We start from the raw sequence: 19,366 nt of genomic DNA on the forward strand, positions 1-19,366 counted from the left end.
GGTACATCTTCTAGCAGCTCTGGAAAGACTGATGCAAGAAAGGTGCGATAGAGGCGGCCATTTAAACGTGGTGGCAGCAGGTATGGACCGATAATCTGTTCATCGATGATACCTGCCCAGATATTCACTGCAAACTGGGTCTGATGGTGCACCTCGACTGCTGCATGTGGATTTTCATAATCCCACGCATGGCTGTTTCGGCAATTGAAGATGCCCTCACGGGTGAATGTTGCCTCGTCCGTGAAAAGCACATGGTGCAAAAAACGGGGATCGTCGGTACAAAACTGCAACAGTCGTTGACAGAATTCCACACGTCGTGGGTAATCCCCAGCCTGCAACGCGTGGACTTGCTGTGGATGATAGGGATACAGCAGATCATCATGAAGGACACGCCACACTGTCGACTGTGATACTCCCACTGCACGTGCACTGCTACGGGTGCTAGTGGACGGTGTGTCGTCCATGCGAGCAAGTACGTCCTCCTCGACCGCCACGGTGCGCACATGTCTTGGGTGACCGACATGATGGCCTGCACGTAACACACCCGATTCACCAAGGGTACGGTGCAAACGTTCGAAAACAACCTGCTGTCGGGTTGTCGCCTCTCCGGATACCGTCTGCGATAAAGGCATGCAGCTGTTCGGCCATTGCCATCTGCAAGGCTGTAGACAAAATGCATGTCCCTCAGTTCTACAAATGTGGAGCGTTCCATGGTACGGTGAGGATAGTGCCAATTATGGAATACTGTACTGCAGTGCACAGGTGGCACACACACACACACTGGTCACAACGGCTTCGAAACAACGTACTCAATTGTCGTACGTCAAGCACACCACCACCGCACTGGCTCTTTCACTGACACGCTCCCTGACGCTGCACTTCCAATCAGCCCACACGTCTGCACGGTGCTGTGGTACAATCAGCTGACGTTCCTGAGCCACCCGTGCCTGTGCTCTTCACTACCTGACCACTGCTGTCAGGTGGGGCCATGTACTCTGGGGCCTTGTCATCGTGGAACACATGTAGCATCCTTCATTCTTGCCCCATTCACCCACAACACGTACTTCGTCCGTCTTGCTCGAGCACTACGTACGATCGTGTGGTGTTTGTGTACACCAATGTGAGGTAACCCAGCAGTTGAACAGACGTGCATACCCCCACGTAGCTTCATTACACGATTGTCCCACGCAGTTTATCTGTCCAGCCTTGCTCGGCCCGGTCTCACACCCACGCGGCAGTGTGCGGCTGCGGTGGTGTGAGGCCATGCTTGGTTTCGGAGCGGAAGGCTGCGGCCGAGGAGGGACTCGAGTTGTTCGGCTGGGGTTACGCTCGGAAGCAAGCAGCCACGTCAGGTCTGGGAACGGTGGACCTGGTGATCGGGATGGAAACATTCCGACCTCGTCCATTAGTGTCATCCACCGTACGGAGTGGTGGGGTCTGTACGACACTCCAGCAGCCTTTCGCCTGCTCCCACCCAGCGATGTGCCTCCGGCTTCATTTCTAAGAGGCTGATTGGGCCTAATCACGACGTTTGTTACAACGTCAGTACGGGGTACGTGGTCCTATCTGTACATGCACCTTTCATTAGCAATAACCTCCTGTGCCCGTAGTTGCTGTGTTTGTCCTGCTGGCGCACGACCTCTGTGTGACATCCCCTCGGTGCTGCTACGGGGAATCCCTCGTCCCGCATTTGTTGTCTCCTTGGCAGGTACCATTCCCCGTCCGGTCCTCTTTCTCTTTTGTTGCACCGTGCTTTGTTCTTGCTGCGGTGTCTCCGCACTGTGTTTTGGGGACTCCCCTTGCACTGCACCGCCAGCGCCGCCATTTCTGCCCTGAATCATGTACATGTCTGTTGCCTGTCGAGTGTCACGGACCACTTTGCTTGCATTCTCGATGTGTTTTTACATCCTACGTCGTCCTCCCATGGTTCTGCAACCCCGCACTACTTTTCTCGACTGCACTTCTCCAGTCATGGTGTTTGTTTCCCGCTGTGCAATTGTTACTTCATGCTTCATTTCTTCTTTTGTCCCTACCGTTGTCGATCGCTACCCTTTCCCTTCACTTGTCTTGCGGGACACTCCTATTTCCTTTGTGGAACCCCATGCGCATGCGTTGCGCAGCTGCCGCCTAGTGTTTTTCGGATGGGCGACTTTGGTGTTCCTTTTGACTTCGTTTGTTCCGCCTTTCTATCTTCACTGGTACTGGCTGTACAGAGGTGTGAAGTTTATTTTCACACGTTTTCGGCTTTGTCTAGCTCCTCACGGAGGACATCTCTCGGCAAAGTGGAAGGGGAACTTTCGTCTCTATTTCATGGGAGGTATCTGTGGTTTTCGTTTGCACTATACCTTTAGAATCACCCTGTATATTTTTAATTAAAGTAGAAGGTATTTTTTATAATTATGGAAGCACCCTCGGCGTCCACCCAGCGTCGAATAACATGGGTACCTGGGGGAAACCCTGGGGGGTAAAGGCGGTCAGGGGCATGATGCTGATCACATCACCCCTACTCACGACCGGATCAAGAAAGTGTGGGGCGTTACCCCCACACCCCCTATACGCCTTCATGGCATGGTGCTCTGCACAGGGGAGCACTTTACCTTTACCTTTTTTATTTTTAACTTGCAGTTACTCACCAGTCCTTTATCAGCCACCATGGATGAAAGATGAGTTGGGAATTGCTTATTGTTTGATTCTTTACTATGTTGGCCCAACATAAAAACCACACGTTGACCCAACCTTGGAACCATGGCCAAAATTATTGTTGGCCAAACTGTAGTTCCAACCTGGGTTAGCATATCTATTTGTGTATAGTGTGGACTTAAAACTAACTTCAAACAATATTTGAGTCTGTCTTTTATGCACCTGTAGCAAAGTTTTTCCTCAAATAATTATTCTGTTGTGTACGAAAATGGTCCTCAACATTTACATATGAGCCTCCCCGATGGCGCAGTGGTAGCGTTCGTCGCCTTGTAATCAAGGAGTCCCAGGTTCGATTCCCGGTGGAGGCAAATAGTGGTTCGGATCGCACTTTAAAACTGTAGGTCCAGTCCCGATTAGCCTTACTGTGCATAAAGTGGACTTAACAAATCAATCCAATCTAAAAACATTCGCATATACTGAGATTAGTAATTTGACCAGTTCACAACTTCAACCTAGGACAGGTCTGTATGCATAAAATCAAGAAAGTGCTATATTTTTGCTAACAAGACTTTCTATTAATGACATACTGAAGGGGGCCAACCCCTAAAGCCACACTTGCCTGTGCCAATTTTGTGTATATAGCTGCTTTATCTTGGTCTGTAAGGGAATGAGCATTCTTGAAGGCACTGTGGAGGGTTCTGTAACACAGAACTCCCTGGTAGTTACACTCTTGCAGGCTAACGAGGCTCTGGCATCTGGATTTGAAGAACAATCCTCTGTGGGGTTGAGTATTATCCTGTGCTTGTTCACATTTTATCATGGTGTCAAGATTTTACTCCAAGACCATTTAATGTTTTAATTGAGATACTCTTCATAAGATGTATGCCATGTTTCATTGCCAATAAAGGGCTTGTTTTCCTACTGGATAATGAATATAAGCAGTTTAACTGTTAATGAACCCATCATTTTCATTTCAATCAGGACTGTAAGACACCAAAAAGCCAACCTCCCTTCCATGTAGTACACCATGGATTGCATTTTGCAGGCTAGCGAGGCTCTGGCGTCTGAACTTACAGCCAGTATAATCTGCTGTGGGGCTCGCGTTGTGTTGTTCCTATATGTTAGTGATTGTCCCTTCATACATCTCCCTCATCTTCATGATTATCCAAAAGTGGCAGAAAAGAGAAGTAAAATAAACCAAATCAATCAATCAATTGATCAAAAACTGCTTATTCTAAGATTCATCCCGAGCAGTAGCATGTCCAGGAATTTTGACAAGGGAGAGGGTTACGTATATATATTTTTAGTAGTCAGTCCTCATTTTGTCATCTTTTTCTGCCTTTGATGTTCTTTTTTTATGAATACAGAGCCAAGAGGGGGTTGGGGGTTTGCCCCCCCCTTGGACAATCAACTGATCCTAAGAGACTTTTAATGTCATTATTGTAGATTAGGCACACACAGGAAATGTACTACGTAGAAATTTTCAGCAAAAAATGCAGGCTCGACCAGGACTCGAACCTGGGTCTTTGGCATACCGTGCCATTGCTCTAACCACTGAGCTACCGACCCAGCCTGGCCTGTTGCTACTGTGTTTCAAATGCAACAGATCCCGTTGTGGTAGCACTGGCAGAGACGATTCCATGCAGGTAAAACAGCGATAGCAAAAAATCAGGCAAGGCAAGGCTGGCTCAGTAGCTCAGTGGTTAGAGCAATGGCAAGGTATGCCAGAGACCCGAGTTCGAGTCCTTGTCGAGCCTGCATTTTTCGCTGAAAATTTTTAATGTTTTCATGTTTTTAATGTCATGTTTAAGCAGCATACACCATACCACAATCTTAAGAGGAAATAGAACTTATATGCTGTTGCAGATACTTAGATAGTAAAGTGGAAATTTGCACTTACACAGCAGTTGTTGGTTCATGCCCGTATCTTGCGACCTTCCTTGTTTCAAGGTCCAACAACAGGGATTGTTTTTGTCCAACACAAGGCAACAATCATCCCTGCGGAGTCCCGTTCCCTGCAGGAAGTCCTGAAGAATACACTGCAACAGTTGCTTTTGGTTTGAAGGACCTAGAATCCAGTATTCTGAAGTTTGCACCTCTTACAGGAGATATATAAGACACAGCGAGTGTCATGGTGACATGTCTGTATTCTGTACTTAACACTTAACTACAATGAACTATCTCTCAGACCTCCCTCACCTTCTCTTTAACTTTATTTCTCACACCCCTCGAACCCAAATTATGTTACATTTCTTTAACAAAACAATAATAATTGAAAATTACTTTACAATAGTATTCTATAACTATGTCAAGTCACATGTGAGAGAAATTAAAATAGGAAAAAAGAGGTAGTTGACAGTTCAAAATCAAAACAGAAGTCAGTACAGTGTGTTTTAAAAGTTCTGCAGGGTTCTAACAAGCTACTATACCTTTAAAGTAATCAATTTATTACAACAAAATATTGTTTTTTTACACACAGGAAAATTTAAAATTTTGTTCTTTTTGACACTGCTAAATGACGTGTGTGCTGGTGATCACATGATTCCAAGATGGTGTCAATGCAGGAAAATGCTCAGTCATGTTATGGCTTGCCGAGTTAAAATATTGGGTTTTGGTGTGAAGAAGGTTCCAAACAACATTCGGAAAAAACACATCCAGCAGAGACAAGTATCCAGAGATGGTACGAGAAGTTTAAGGCTGGGGGAAGCGCTGATTTGTCATGTAGTGGAAGGCCAAGAACGAGTGACGATGTGGTGGATGCAGTGCAGGAGAGTGTGCAACGGAGTCCAGTGAAAAATCTTAAATGAAGATTCTTGGAACTGGGAGTGGCGAGGTATACATTACTCAGTATCTTATGCAAGAAAGTGAAAGAAAGAAAGAAAGAGAAAAACAAGTTGAGATTTGTGCACGATCTGATAGGAGAGGACTGTGACATGAGAAAGGAATTTTGTGAATTAATGTTAACCCGATTAAATGGTGATGGTTGTGATGCCCTTCAGTCTCTCATTCTTTTCTCTGATGAGGCCACATTTCATGTCCGGGAAAAGTGAATAGACACAATTGGCGAATTTAGGGGAGGGGGGAGGGGTTGAGAATTCACATGAGTTCAAGACACACAAGTGGGATAGTCCCAAGGTCAATGTGTGGTGTACAGTTCCCATGGACCACCTCATTGCCTTATTCTTTTTCAAAGAGGACATGGTGAATGGTGCCAGCTACCTGAACATGTTACAGACATTTCTTGTCTCGGAATTTCAGTGGTTAGGCATCATCAATGAGGTCCATTTCCAGCAAGATGGTGCCTCACACACTTTGTTTGGCCTTGAAGGTCATGAGTTTCTTGATGGTCAATTTGGGGAGAGATTGATTGGCTGCAGAGGACCCACACCTTGGCCCGCAATGTCACCAGCCCTTATGTCTTGCGATTGCTGGCTGTGGGGACATGTGAAGACCCAGGTGTATGCACAGAAATCGACAGATCTTGACGACCTGAAGTTCAAGATACAAAGGCTGTCACAGAGAAGGTGAGACAGATTTTTTCCTGGCTTGGCAACACTGCCTATGGTTTCGGCACTAGTCATGTCGTGTAGGATGACTCATCCTGTTTCCGGAGCAAGTTGTCACATGTTGCGAAACCACGTTAGTGAGCAGCTGTACTGATTTACGTGGAACGTGTTTCGTTTACCCCTCCAGGTTTTTGTGTATAACATTGCTTTTCGCGATGAGTATTCAAGATGAACAGCGACATGCCATAAAATTTTGTTGGATTTTAGGTAAAAGTGCTGCGGAAACATATGCAATGTTTCAACAGGCATATGCCAATCAAGACAGACTGAGTAGATCCACAGTGTACCGATGGCACAAGTTGTTCGAAGATGGGCGCGAATCAGGCTCTTTGCTTCCCCAACCTGGACAAAGACGGTCCGTGATTAACGAAACGCTAGTGAATACTGTTGCAGCAATTATTCGTGATGATTGGCATATGTCCGTGAGAGCACTAAATGCACATTTGGGCATATCGAAGGACACCGTCTACCGAATTTTGCTTGATCATTTGAAAATGAAGAAGGTTTGCTCCGCATGGGTACCGCATTTTCTTACAGCAGAACAGATGCAGCAGTGTGTGGATGTTTGCACCCAGTGGAAGAGACGTATGGAAGATGAACCCCTCATTCTGGATCGAATCATAACTGCCGATGAAACATGGATCCATTCCTTTGACCCGCGTACAAAAGAAGAAAGCAGCACATGGAAGTCACCACAGTCGCCTCGCAAGAAGAAAGTGCGGCAACAGAAGAGCGCAGGTAAGGTGATACTAATCGAATTTTGGGATTGAAGAGGGATGGTGTACCAACACATTGTCCCTCCCTGGCAAACGGTGAATGCAGAGTATTACCAAAGAGTCATTGAGACTCTGCGCCAGCACGCAGCAAAAAAGAGGCCGCATTTGAAGAACTCCTTCATATTGCACCATGATAACGCACGCCTGGATACCACACGGGCTTTTCAGGATTACACGACGAAGAGAAAAATAGACATTTTCCTACATCCAGCATACAGCCCGGACCTTGCACCCTGCGACTTTTTGCTATTTCCACTTTTAAAGGCCGCTTTACGTGGTCGTCACTTCATGACGAACAAAGAAGTGATCATCGCAGCGCAAGTTTTCTTCAGTTCGCTACCTGACGACGAATTTTCAAAGACATTTACAAAGTGGCAGGAGCGTATGGACGCTTGCTTAGCTGTCAATGGTGCCTATTTTGAAAAAGATGTACGTCTACTCGATATGGCTGATTCTGAATAAAAATTTTGTGGTTTGTAATATTTTTGTTTCATTTTAATGATTGTCGGAGGGGTCCATGTACATGCTTGTCTTTTAACTGCTATGTACTCACGACTTTTTGACCTATTGTGTTCATTTTGGTCTCAATCGGCAGCTAATGAACACCGTCAGAATGCAATTCTCGGATTCAAACGAAGATTGCAAGAGTGTTTGGATGTGAATGGTGCCCAGCTTGAAATCTGGTAATGAATCAAACCACATCGAACATTAATTTTAAAGTTTCCTCTGTGTAACAAACAATATTTTGTTGTATTAAACCTATTACTTTAAAATTTATAGGTTTTTAGAATTCTATGGGACTTTTAAAATACACTGTACTTAAGGGTTAACAAATTCATAGAATGATATTACACACATTCCAGGCTGAACCCTTTCCTAATACAATTTGATTATTTATTAATTATCATATCATAATTCTACAGAACCATCTGGTTCACACTGAAAACCCAAAATCCAAGAGTTTTCTAGATCTCTACAATTCATCTCAATAATTTTGGTTATTGGTTAGTGATCTCATGTCCATTGTGTACCCAGGCCTTTGCATCAACCTAGTGCCGTATCCACAATACATGCTGGCAGTGTTTAATAAAATTAGTCAGTTTCATTCCTTGAATCAAAACTTGTCTAAATTCATACAAAGACCTAGTTGAGCATCAAGAACTTGAAATTAATTTTTTTACCGAAAGAAGAGTCTGCTCATCATTTGCATACTGTGTAAATTAGAATTTCAGTGCAAAGTACCGCTCTAAGTTTTTATAACTCCATTAAGCCTTGTTTCCATGATTATGAAAAACTAAATATGCTGACCATAACGTAACAAACGTTACGTTAGTTTATGTTTTTAATAAAATAAATTACTGCCTTGGTCAGCATATTTAATTTTTTCTAAGTTTTTATTCCACTTTAAACAGTTGGTCCAATGCTCTCAGAGCATAAAGAGGACTTAAACCAAACTTTTTGATATGAAACCTATTGAAAAAGATGACCTATTCTGCCTGTTGGACATTAAATATAAACGTATCAGTAATTAATGTATGAGGGAAATTTTTTCTCAATATGAAGAACTTGCTGTATTTCAAGAACAAATGGAGGTGGAAAATCTTTTTCTTAGTAAAGTAACCAATTCCATTTGTGCATCTAAGTACATCCATGTTTTCATTTCATTTAATAATGTTTGACTGTCTTAGCTGTATTATTTTGAATGGAAGAAGAAAATTGAAAGTAAGAAAGAAAAATGCAGGAAAAAAAAGTAATAAATAGAGAGAAAGGTTTAAAAAAGGAAATGAAACCAAACTGTAGCCATTGCCTTCAAAAAATTGAAATAATCAGTTTGACGGATTACCCTGTTTCCTGGCATAATAATCATCAAATTAGATTAACACTTCAGTGGTCATGTGGAAAAGACTCCCGTTATTGATCGCTCAGATCACCATTGTGATCCATAAAATATTATCGTTTCTTCCCATAATTTGTCAAAATTTCTCTGGTTTTAAGCGAGAATGTCCTTTCTGAAGTATTCTAGTTCACTTAACAAAAAAATCATAAGTTATTTCACCCAACACTTTACAGCAGGGAGGACATTCTAAATCTAGGGCATTATATTTTGATGTGACGAAACCAAACAAAAATACATTTATTAGAATCTTATTTTTGTCATTTTCATTCCTAAAAATTTCAAAAATATGTTTTTGGTGGTCTTGGCACATCCACTTCATATATTTATAACAGATTTTAGAAGCATGTACTTATATGTATAGAAATACTACATATCCGAAAATTCTCCCGTCGATGGTTCTGTGAATCACTATTGTGCTCCACTGAAATATGAGCTCTAATGAAAAGTCAACAATGGATATATTTGAAATAATGGCTGAACAAGTTTCTGGACTGTTCCATGAAGGCGCATTGGGAGCTAAGGTCAAGAGTGTTGCCAAACGGCAGTAGCATATGAAAAAGAAATGTTATAATATAAGAATGAAATGCATAGGACTAGCTAGTGTTATAAATTTCTAATAAATGTAACATTGTTAATGACATTTATAAATGTATACATACTTACAATTAGAAGTTAATTCTTCCAATTCTGCTGGGGGGACAATGAGCAAGGATTTGGAAATTACCTGTGGGAAGTAAATAACCAGAAAATCTAACTTCCATTTATATTTACTGTGGGAAATTGATCAGTTAATTCACTAAATTTCTAAAAACAACAAGTAAACACTTCCCAAGACACTACATCAATCTATTGAAACTTTATGGCTTAAACAAGTTATTATTATTTTTAATTCTGGGCCCAAGATTGTACCTGCAATATCTTACATACAGTTATCTTTGAAACTAAGCTTATTCATTAAAAAATGTACATTAATGTAGTATGAAAACATGGTGAACAAATTCCCCACCAACCTATTGTAAACTAAATATTGACTTGCATTTGATAAGCCAAAGATCTATGGACCATGGAGGAAGGGGTCCTCTGAAATTAATAGGTCAATAGAAAGTTAAATATTAATTAAGGTATACAAGATAAATCTGAAAGCAATTTGAGTTGCAAGTGTTACATTACCTTGAGATATGGTCTTTCTACAAAAGAATATTCTAGAGAGGTAACATATTATTATTTTGCTCCACAAAATATTAATATTGTGTATTACAACTACAGCATACTAATGCAGGGTGGCGACAGATCTGGAAAACCTGGAAAACCGGGAAAAGTCAGGGAATTTGAGGTGTAAAAAAAAGTCAGGGAATTTCGTCCTTTTTTTATTATTATTATTTTATGAAAGAAAACTCTGCAGGGGAACAGGAAATCTCGTTCGTAAGTTTCGGCCTCAACTTTTAGGCCCCTTTTATGCGCAACACAAGCACGGCGCCAGAAACCAGTGATGGCAGGAGGAGAGAGAGAGAGAGAGAGAGAAATTTCTTTTGCCCGGGCTTCTCGGCGTGAATTTTAAATTTGAACACTCTTTGGAGGAAAATTGTTATAACTCGGGCACTATGGGAGCAATCTACTTCGGAGAACTTTTGTTTTGCAGCTAAAACATCAGCGCATGTAACCGTGTACAATTCAGAACACCGGATCGAAGAAGGGGGCTTGACGGGGGGGGCACGTACCACGAATTTCAGTGGAAAAAACATAAAAATCTGGAGTTTGCTCCCTCTTCTCCCGCTATTTTGGGGAGAAGGCGCGAACTTTAGTATTCTTTTCAAAGAATGGACATTTTTCAAGAGAATGAAACATGGTTCATGTTCTTGGGTGCCATACAATAATAAGACAAGATGTGATTTTTTTTTTAAGAAAAATATGTAATTTGCATTTTTGGAGGAAAATTGTTAAAACTCGGGCACTATGAGAGCAATCTACTTCGGATAAGTTTTGTTTTCCAGCTAAACCATCAGAGCATACAACCGTATACAATTTAGAACGCCGAACCGAGGAAGGATGGTTTGGGGGGCGCGATTCCCGAATTTCAAGAAAAAATCTTGAGTTTGTCCCTTCTTCTCCCGCTATTTGTTAAGATGGCGCAAACTTTAGTATTCTTTTCAAAGAATTGACATTTCTCAAGAGAATGAAACATACATATTCAACATACAAGTTGAATAATAAGCCAAAATGTGATTATTATTTTTTTACGAAAAATATGTAATTTGCATTTTTGGAGGAAATTTGTTATAACTCGGGCAGTATGAGAGCAATCTACTTGGAATATGTTTTGTTTTTCAGCTAAAACATCACAGCATGCAACCGTGTACAATTCAGAACGCCGAATCGAGGAAGGTTTTTTTTTGGAGGGGCGACCCTAGAATTTCAATGAAAAAAAAATAAAAATCTGGAGTTAGCCCCCTCTTCTCCCGCCATTTGTTAAGAAGGCGCGAAAATTAGTACTCCTTTCAAAGAATGGACATTTCTCAAGAGAAGGAAACATGTTTCATGTTCTTGGGTGCCATATAAATTGAATAATAAGCCAAAATGTGATTATTCTTTTTACGAAAAATAGGTAATTTGCATTTTTGGAGGAAATTTGTTATAACTCGTGCACTATGAGAGCAATCTACTACGGATAAGTTTTGTTTTGCAGCTAGAACATCATAGCATGCAACCGTGTACAATTCAGAACACCGAACTGAGGATTTTTAAAAAATCTGGAATTTGCCCCTCTTCTCCCGTTATTTTGGGAAGAGGGTGCAAACCTTAGTATTCTCTTCAAAGAATGGACGTTTCCAAAAAGATTGGAACATGTTTCATATTCCTGGGTGCCATACAAGTTGAATAATGAGCCAAAATGTGTAACTTTGTTCGGAAATGTGGCATGGATATGTTGCGGAGAGGGGGAGAGGTTGGTCATCAATATGAATTTTCCAGGCTTGCTCCAGACCTGTGTCAGAGCTTCCACCCAAACATAAGAGTATGAAGGTCCATCAAGCACATTAATTTCGTAATCAGCACCATGATACCATACGGTATCATCGGGGAAATAAAGGTTAAGCCTCTAAATATTAAGTGGAATATGCATTGAATTATCATTTATTCTTCTCCGTATGGAAGTAGTAAGGGGACTTGTCAACAGATGGAGGGGATATGAGCGGGTGGTGCCGTCCAATAGTGGTTGGACGTCGTAGTAAGGCATTTTGTTTGGCAAACTGAAGGAACATGGAAACAAGTAGGTTCCATTGATACATACGATTTTTGTCGAATATCGCCACCTGACAGAGTATCTCACTACAACATTCGACAGAAATTGCATGGACTGCAATATCCAACAAAAATCGCATGCATAAACAAGAAGAGCTTTAGACTGCAAATATGCTGCTGTAATTTTATTACTCTTGTGGCTCACTTCGCCTTATTTAATGTAGCAGTGCTTACAAAGGTTTTCTTCCATCATCCTGACGTTTTACTGGTTTTGCACAAGTTAACATACGTTTACAATGACATTCCACTATTCTTAGATATCAAGAAGAATAAAACCAGACGGGATATATATTGAATAATATCACGAAAAAGTGAAACATAAATCTGTATTGATGAACGTTATAAAAATTGGCAAGGGAATGCTCCCAACCTCAAATTTACTGCAACACTAGTATTGCAATGAAAATAACGCCACTCTCTGTCCTGTTTCTTTAAACTCGTGAGAGATGGTCTTTAATCTCTCACTGAGTGAAGTTATGTCCAATATTATGAAATAAAATACTAATAATAAATACGTAAATATTTTAATATCATATTTACTCGAATCATTTAATCATAAAAACAAATCACTTTCTTCAAGAATTGACTTTTCTCTGCCAGCCATGCTAAATTTTCACTTTCCATGTACTGATTTATACGAGGGGTGGCCAGAAAGTAATTTCCAATTAATAGGGACATTGATTTTTCGCAAACGCCAAAACCGTGAAAAATGGTAATTGCTGCGAAGTTATGTTTAGGAATGTGCAGTGATGTCTGGACACATTTCTCGCCCATTCGATATCGAAATAATGCGAATTTGGCATAAAATGCGAATTGTTGGCGTTTTTAGAGATTTTTTAAAAGAAATGTCCTAAAACAACAAAAAAAAATCCATGAAATCCAACATTCTAGGCCATGTTTGTGTACATAGAACATGCAGGTTTTCCAACATTTTACTCAAGAGTAAACTATAGAGTTATGCGTACATGGAATAATTCCGACAGTCACATTAAATCATGTATTTCCCACAATTTTTTCAACTTTTATCAAAACCATTTGCATCACAGAGCAAAGTGGTAGGGTTCTAACAGGAGATCGAGTGTGTATCTACCGTCACACGGGAGCCACATCTTTGTATTTGTCGCATGAGATATGTTTTGAATTACCAAGCTAAGTGCGCACCATCGGCATTTGTCGAGCGAGTAATAATGGAGCTCAGTTGTCAGGGCGTCTGGCTACTGCGCGAGAGACCTGGGGGTTGATCCCCTGCATGGGAGAACCGGGATGTTTTCCACCTATTCAAACTGCTCCGGTGCACACCCAGCATCATATGAAGCTGGTACCTTGAGGAAACTTGGAGGGATAAAGGTAGCCAGGAGTGTGGTGCTGATCACATCAACCCCACCTTCAGCCGTGATCAACATAGTGTGGGTTCCTAACTCCACACCCCTATACACTGTCATGGAAACGTGCAGGGGAGCCCTTTACTTTTACTTCCTCAAAAATCTGTTCCAACATATCAAACTGTCACGAAAATACGTAGACCATGTGACCTACAATTTAAAATAATTGTTTAAAAGCACATATATATATTTGGCATTTAAATGTTCTAAAATAAAAATGCGAATTTTCGGAAACCTAACACTAACAAGTCAAAAATAGATAATGTCAATTTTTGGTGCCATAATATATCGGTATCTGTCACGTGAGATTGATTGATTTTAATTTTTTGGGTGCGTCGCCACGTATGGTCATTATGTACCCTTCAGTATATACGGGGAAAATTCCATTAACTAAAATCCTTACCTTAAAATTAACTTACAATTTGAAACAGTAGTTTAAAAACACCATGAAGGTATAATTTCAGATATTTGCCAGAAAATGCGCTAAAATCAAAATGTTAATTTTAGGAAAAATAACACCGTATAGTAAAAAATAAAAAAATAAGAAAATACACCAATTCGAGAAAAAATAACCAAATATCAAGGTCTCTACCGATTAGGCATAAATAAAACAAGAATATCAGTTGTAATTTATTGCATTAGTAACAGTGAGAGTCCTAACCTAATTTTCGACATAACCACCACCGTTGTTCTGGCATTTGTCGTAGCATGGCACTAAATTTTGTATGCCTATGTTATATGTGTTTCACAGCAAAGACTGGAACTATCTGTACCACAGTGTAGCTGTCAAATCTTTGCCCTGCCAGAAACCTCTTCAGTTAAACAAAGAATTGAAAGTCGGTACATTCAAGGCTAGGGATGTTCAGGGAGTGCTCCAAGATCTCTCTCAGCTGAAGTGATCCAAAGGGCCCGCGTATACTCAGCTGTATGGGGTTGTGCACATTCGATTGGCCTTCCGTGAATTGTCTGCACCATCGTCTGACCATACTATCACTCACGACGTCCGGTCTGCACACCTCACACGATTTGAACTGTGCCAAATTCTGAGCGTGCAATGTAGGCTACATCGCAGTTGGTGGGAGACTGTATGAGAGCTGCAATCTTTAACCTAGAACTGTCTTAAAACGGCTGCATTGCAACTGTACCAGATTACAGCTACATGGCACTTCTTCCTGCCTGCGTGTGTGTGTGTTGCTCTCTGACCACTAGTGATGCGTATAGGCACCATTGGAGCTTTTTTTCAGGATGCCCCTCGTATATGAACTTTCAGAAGCTTTTATTATTAGAGTGTTCCTGTTTTAATGTGTGGTTAGCTAAATCAGGTACCTATACAATGCAATTCTATAAATTCCTTGCATTAAATTTCTAATACCGACATACCCTTTTCGTCAGCAATAATGGTATATTTGCATGTTGTCAGTTTCACAGTACTTCACTGCGTATAACAAAATTTCGTAATCCTTCCCTAGCTTGTGAATTGTAATAATTTTACAAATTCACTATTTTGCAGTTTGAATTCAAATCATAGAGAATAGAGAAATTAAGTCAATTTCATAGAAGATAATATTACTACTTAACAAAACCATACATGGATTTGTGTGAGTTTATTATTTCTAGTTGCAAAAACATCGATTTAGTTTAGTTTGTAATTGTCAGGGAAAAATGTAAATGTTGTCCTGGAAAACCTGGAATAGTCAGGGAATTTCATTTCTGCTTGTTTGTAGCCACTCTGTAATGTCTAGACCCCGGATATTTATGTAATATCAAGCTACAAAATATGCACATAAATATGTAACAATAATTGATAAAATATGTTCCTAAATATGTACTATCAAAAGGATATGTAGCTAAATGTGTAGTATAAAAATATGTAATATTAATAATAATCGAGTATCCAAGCAATTTCAAGAATTCCGCTAGATATATATATTTTATTTGAACATATTTAACATAGTAGCTTTCTTGTCCACTGATGCAAAGTTTCTAGGTGCTTTGCCTAAACCTAAAAGCAAAACGAAAAATGTAAACAGAAGGGTGAGGGGGGGGGGGACTACAGCATCTTTTGATAAATAACAGATCTCATATTTTTTTTATTTTTTTTTGGCCTTCAGCCTGACTTTCGACTTGGCAGTCAATTTTAGGTGACCGTAAGCACTATGCATATAATTGATTAGAAAATATGACATCACATAAGCTACAAATTTTCTTCATCATGTTTCAGAGTTCGAAAATATAGAAAAAAATAATCAAGATAGGAAAAAATTACTGAAATATGTTGTTCAATGTAAAGTGAATTAGCATTTGTTTAAATTATGTTTTTTTTAAAATTTGATTTGGTGATTTGAGTCCACTTTATGCACAGTAAGGCTAATTGAGACTGAACCTACAGTTTAAAGTGGGATCCAAACCACTTGTGCCACCATCGGTTATTGAACCCAGGACCCCTTGATTACAAGGTGACGATGCTACCACTGGGCCGTCAGGGAGGTCCTTAAATTATGTAATATCCTGGCAAATGTGTAACATAGAAATTATGCAAAATCATGCTAGTTATATAATTTGTTGACATTTTGCTTTTCAAGCTACAAAGGAATAGAATATGTAATTACATACAAATCCGGGCTCTACTAATGTCATTGTAGGGGGCAAAGCTATGGCTATTTTTTATGGTTAAATTTAATTTATTTCCAAATAGCATTCAAATTAGTGCTTTAGACTAGTGAGAATGAAAAAATTTCTAAGTGTGTTCACATAGAAATTATTTCAGCACAGCCATATTTTGTGTTGGTGTTTCACTTGATTTACTTTATAGTGGAACAGTCTTAAATGTGGAGACTAGAATTGTACTCACATTGACAAGATCGTCTGCTATGCTGCAAAGAGACCAAGAATAATAAAATGAGAAACAAAGATGAATGGTAAAAAGGTATGTTAGCAGTGAGTTAAGTGTAAGGATTGCTAGCACCAGTTGTTAATTATTATCATAATGGTCTTCTCCACAGTAACAATGTTAGAATGGCCATAGCTGTGGATGAAATAAAATCTGGTGAGCTAAGTAATTCACTCTAATAAAGCTTACGGTTCATTTTCCCATGCAGTTTTTGTTTGCGCTTGTTGGGTAGCTTCGTCAGGCATGTACAAAAATGAAGCATATGCTTATTAGAGTGAATAAAAACTTTTACTTACTATCAGACCCTCTTATCAGGGGGGCAAAAGCTGTGATGAAAGTTCACCCGGAGAAAGAGAAACCTCATTTTATCTCTCTGCTTTATTGTAGTGATGAGTACAAAACAGGGGTGTATATACAGTGTGTCCGGACATGCCGAAAATAACCGTATTAGAAGAATTCCAACTTCTCTCACACCAATTTTCTCTGGCCCCTTTCTTTATTTCCCCTCTCCATGGTTCAGATACTAATTTACATATAAAATGGTTTCACACTAACTAACTAATTAACTAACTCTCTAGCCTTCTTAAACCCGAAGGTTCATGGCTGCAGCAACACAGGCCTTCCATCTGTCCCTATCTTGAGCAAGATCTATATACTCTTTTCCATCCCTACCGATTTCCTTTAGGTCCATCTCAACGTTGTCCCTCCATCTTCGTCTTGGCCTTCCTACTGGTCTCTTACCATCTGGTTTCCCAACAAGAATCCTGTAAACTCCTCTTTCCTCTCCCATTCGTGCCACATGACCTGCCCACCTAAGTCTTCTTGATTTAATTATTCTAATAATATCTGGACATGAGTACAAATTATGTAGTTCTAAATTATGTAACCTTCTCCACTCACCTGTCTCCTCATCCCTTTTAGGTCCAAATATTTTCCTACGGATCTCATTTTCAAATACTCTCAATTTATGTTCCTCTTTCAATGTAAGGGACCAAGTTTCACACCCATATAATACTAAAGGCAAAATTACTGTTTTGTATATTTTAACTTTTAGTTTTTTAGATATTAAACGAGAAGACAAAAGTTTATGAAGAGAGAAGTAACATGCATTTCCTGAATTAAGCCTACTTTTTATTTCCTCTTTAATATAATTTTCATTTGTTAATATTACTCCTAAGTATTTGAATTTGGAAATTTGGTTTCACACAGCAGATTCAAAACAAATACACATAATTTATTCATTTCCAATGTTGGCTGTGATTAGGAGGGCGTGGGGGGCAGGTTGGTGTCCACCCAACTTTTGGGGGAATTTTTTTTCTGATCCAAATTTGACTTAATAAACAATACAGCTTTGGTCGGAAGTTGATTTACATTATCATTTAAACATTGCTGCTATGTAAATGAAAAGCAATTGGTGAAACTATTAAATATCAGTGTTAAGTCTTAGATTGTCATGACTTTGGGGAGGAGGGGGGGTCAATGTCTGCTCTTCAATATCAAGAGTAAGTCTTAGCATGGGAATTTTGATGAGGGAGTGAGTGTTAAATTAGAGGAGGGGATATGCAGTTCTTGATTATCAGTGTTAAATCTCAGATTCTGAAAGCATTTCTGTAGTGATGTGGATCATCAATATGATATAAAATTCCTGTATACCATTGGGAGTCCGTGTACTATAAAGGGGATTTTAAACTGGATTATTCACAGTGAGAGGGTGTGTGTGTGTGTGTGTGTGTGTGTGTGTGTGTGTTGGGGGGGTCAGTTCCTGTTATAACCATCCTTTGCTTGTCCACTTCCAGAAAAAAATTAGTAAAATATAGCACTGACATCTAAATAAGAAGTCTATGGGTGCCCGCACGAAAAGAAGGGGAGGGGTCACAATTCGAGGAAGAAAGTGTTAGAGCGAGTTGCAAATCAGACTCGTTGTACTGTCACGACCAAAACGATTCTTCGCACAACTTCAGCTGCTGTACAGAAACAGTTATACCATCTACCACTAGCCATGTTGATCTAGTCTAAACTAAAGTGTTGTGTTTTGCCATTCATATGTGTGTAGTTATTACCTCTCGCACCTCACCATCAAGCCTACCATGAATAGCGAGTTGCTCAATAGATGAGGATGAATGATCCATGAGCTACATCAACCCAGTTTGATCCCACATACCAAAGGGTATGATACCTGTGTCCAGCATCTCCACAACTTTCTCCATCTAAAGCTCGTAACTGACTACCCAATGATCATACTAAAACTGACTGACCCCCGTTCTCCCAGACCTTTATTCCAATCGAATTTAATCAATAATGCCGACTCATTTACCTGTAGTCTCTTCCTTGATTGCATTTATTTACACTAGTTTGCAACGATGGCGACCAAGGTAACTCGGCAATGTCTGACAAGACATTCCTTAGATGTTTCTAGCTATTTCCTGTCTGGAGAAGTAATGGCTAAATGTCTTGGATTGGAGTTCTTTGTACTTTACGTTTTCAAAGATTCTACAGATCGTTACGACATCACCATCATCTGGTTGAAATATTTGAAATAGACTTCGGTGCCTCTCAACATGCAAAAGGAGAAAAAGTTGCACAAGAGTAAACATCGCCGAAACCTGTGAAAGTTTTGACTCCCTATTAAGTTAATATTCTGAATAGTTTGAAAAGAAATAGATCTAATAAATAGTGCATTAAACATGTATAGCATTTTGATGAGGTGATTGTGAATGATTATTTACAATCTGTACTACTTACACATCTTTTAATGGTGTTGTTCTATTACAAATACTATTGTATTGTCGATTCCCTGCATGCTATAATAGTTATGCTAAGTGTACTGCATACTAACACCTTGTGAATTATGCAATAAAGCAGAAAAATATTTAATGTCAAACTGGTATTTGTAACTTCCTGTCACAGGAAAGTTTTAC

General features: G+C 39.8%; 1 protein-coding gene across 1 annotated transcript in view; it reads right to left on the reverse strand.

Moving 5' to 3' along the window:
• LOC145996397 (uncharacterized) overlaps nt 1-19,366 on the reverse strand; it is a 96,159-nt gene that overhangs the window by 21,811 nt on the left and 54,982 nt on the right. Inside the window, exons 3-5 of the mRNA XM_083132844.1 lie at nt 16,410-16,431; nt 9,543-9,603; nt 4,541-4,708 (exon numbers count right to left, since the gene is read on the reverse strand). Of these exons, the coding sequence (XP_082988970.1) occupies nt 4,541-4,708; nt 9,543-9,603; nt 16,410-16,431 (251 nt within the window). The remainder of the gene's footprint in view (nt 1-4,540; nt 4,709-9,542; nt 9,604-16,409; nt 16,432-19,366) is intronic.

The sequence above is a fragment of the Lepisma saccharinum genome, chromosome 12 (genome assembly GCF_977018435.1).
Source record: "Lepisma saccharinum chromosome 12, izLepSacc3.1, whole genome shotgun sequence".
Lineage (NCBI taxonomy): Eukaryota > Metazoa > Arthropoda > Insecta > Zygentoma > Lepismatidae > Lepisma > Lepisma saccharinum.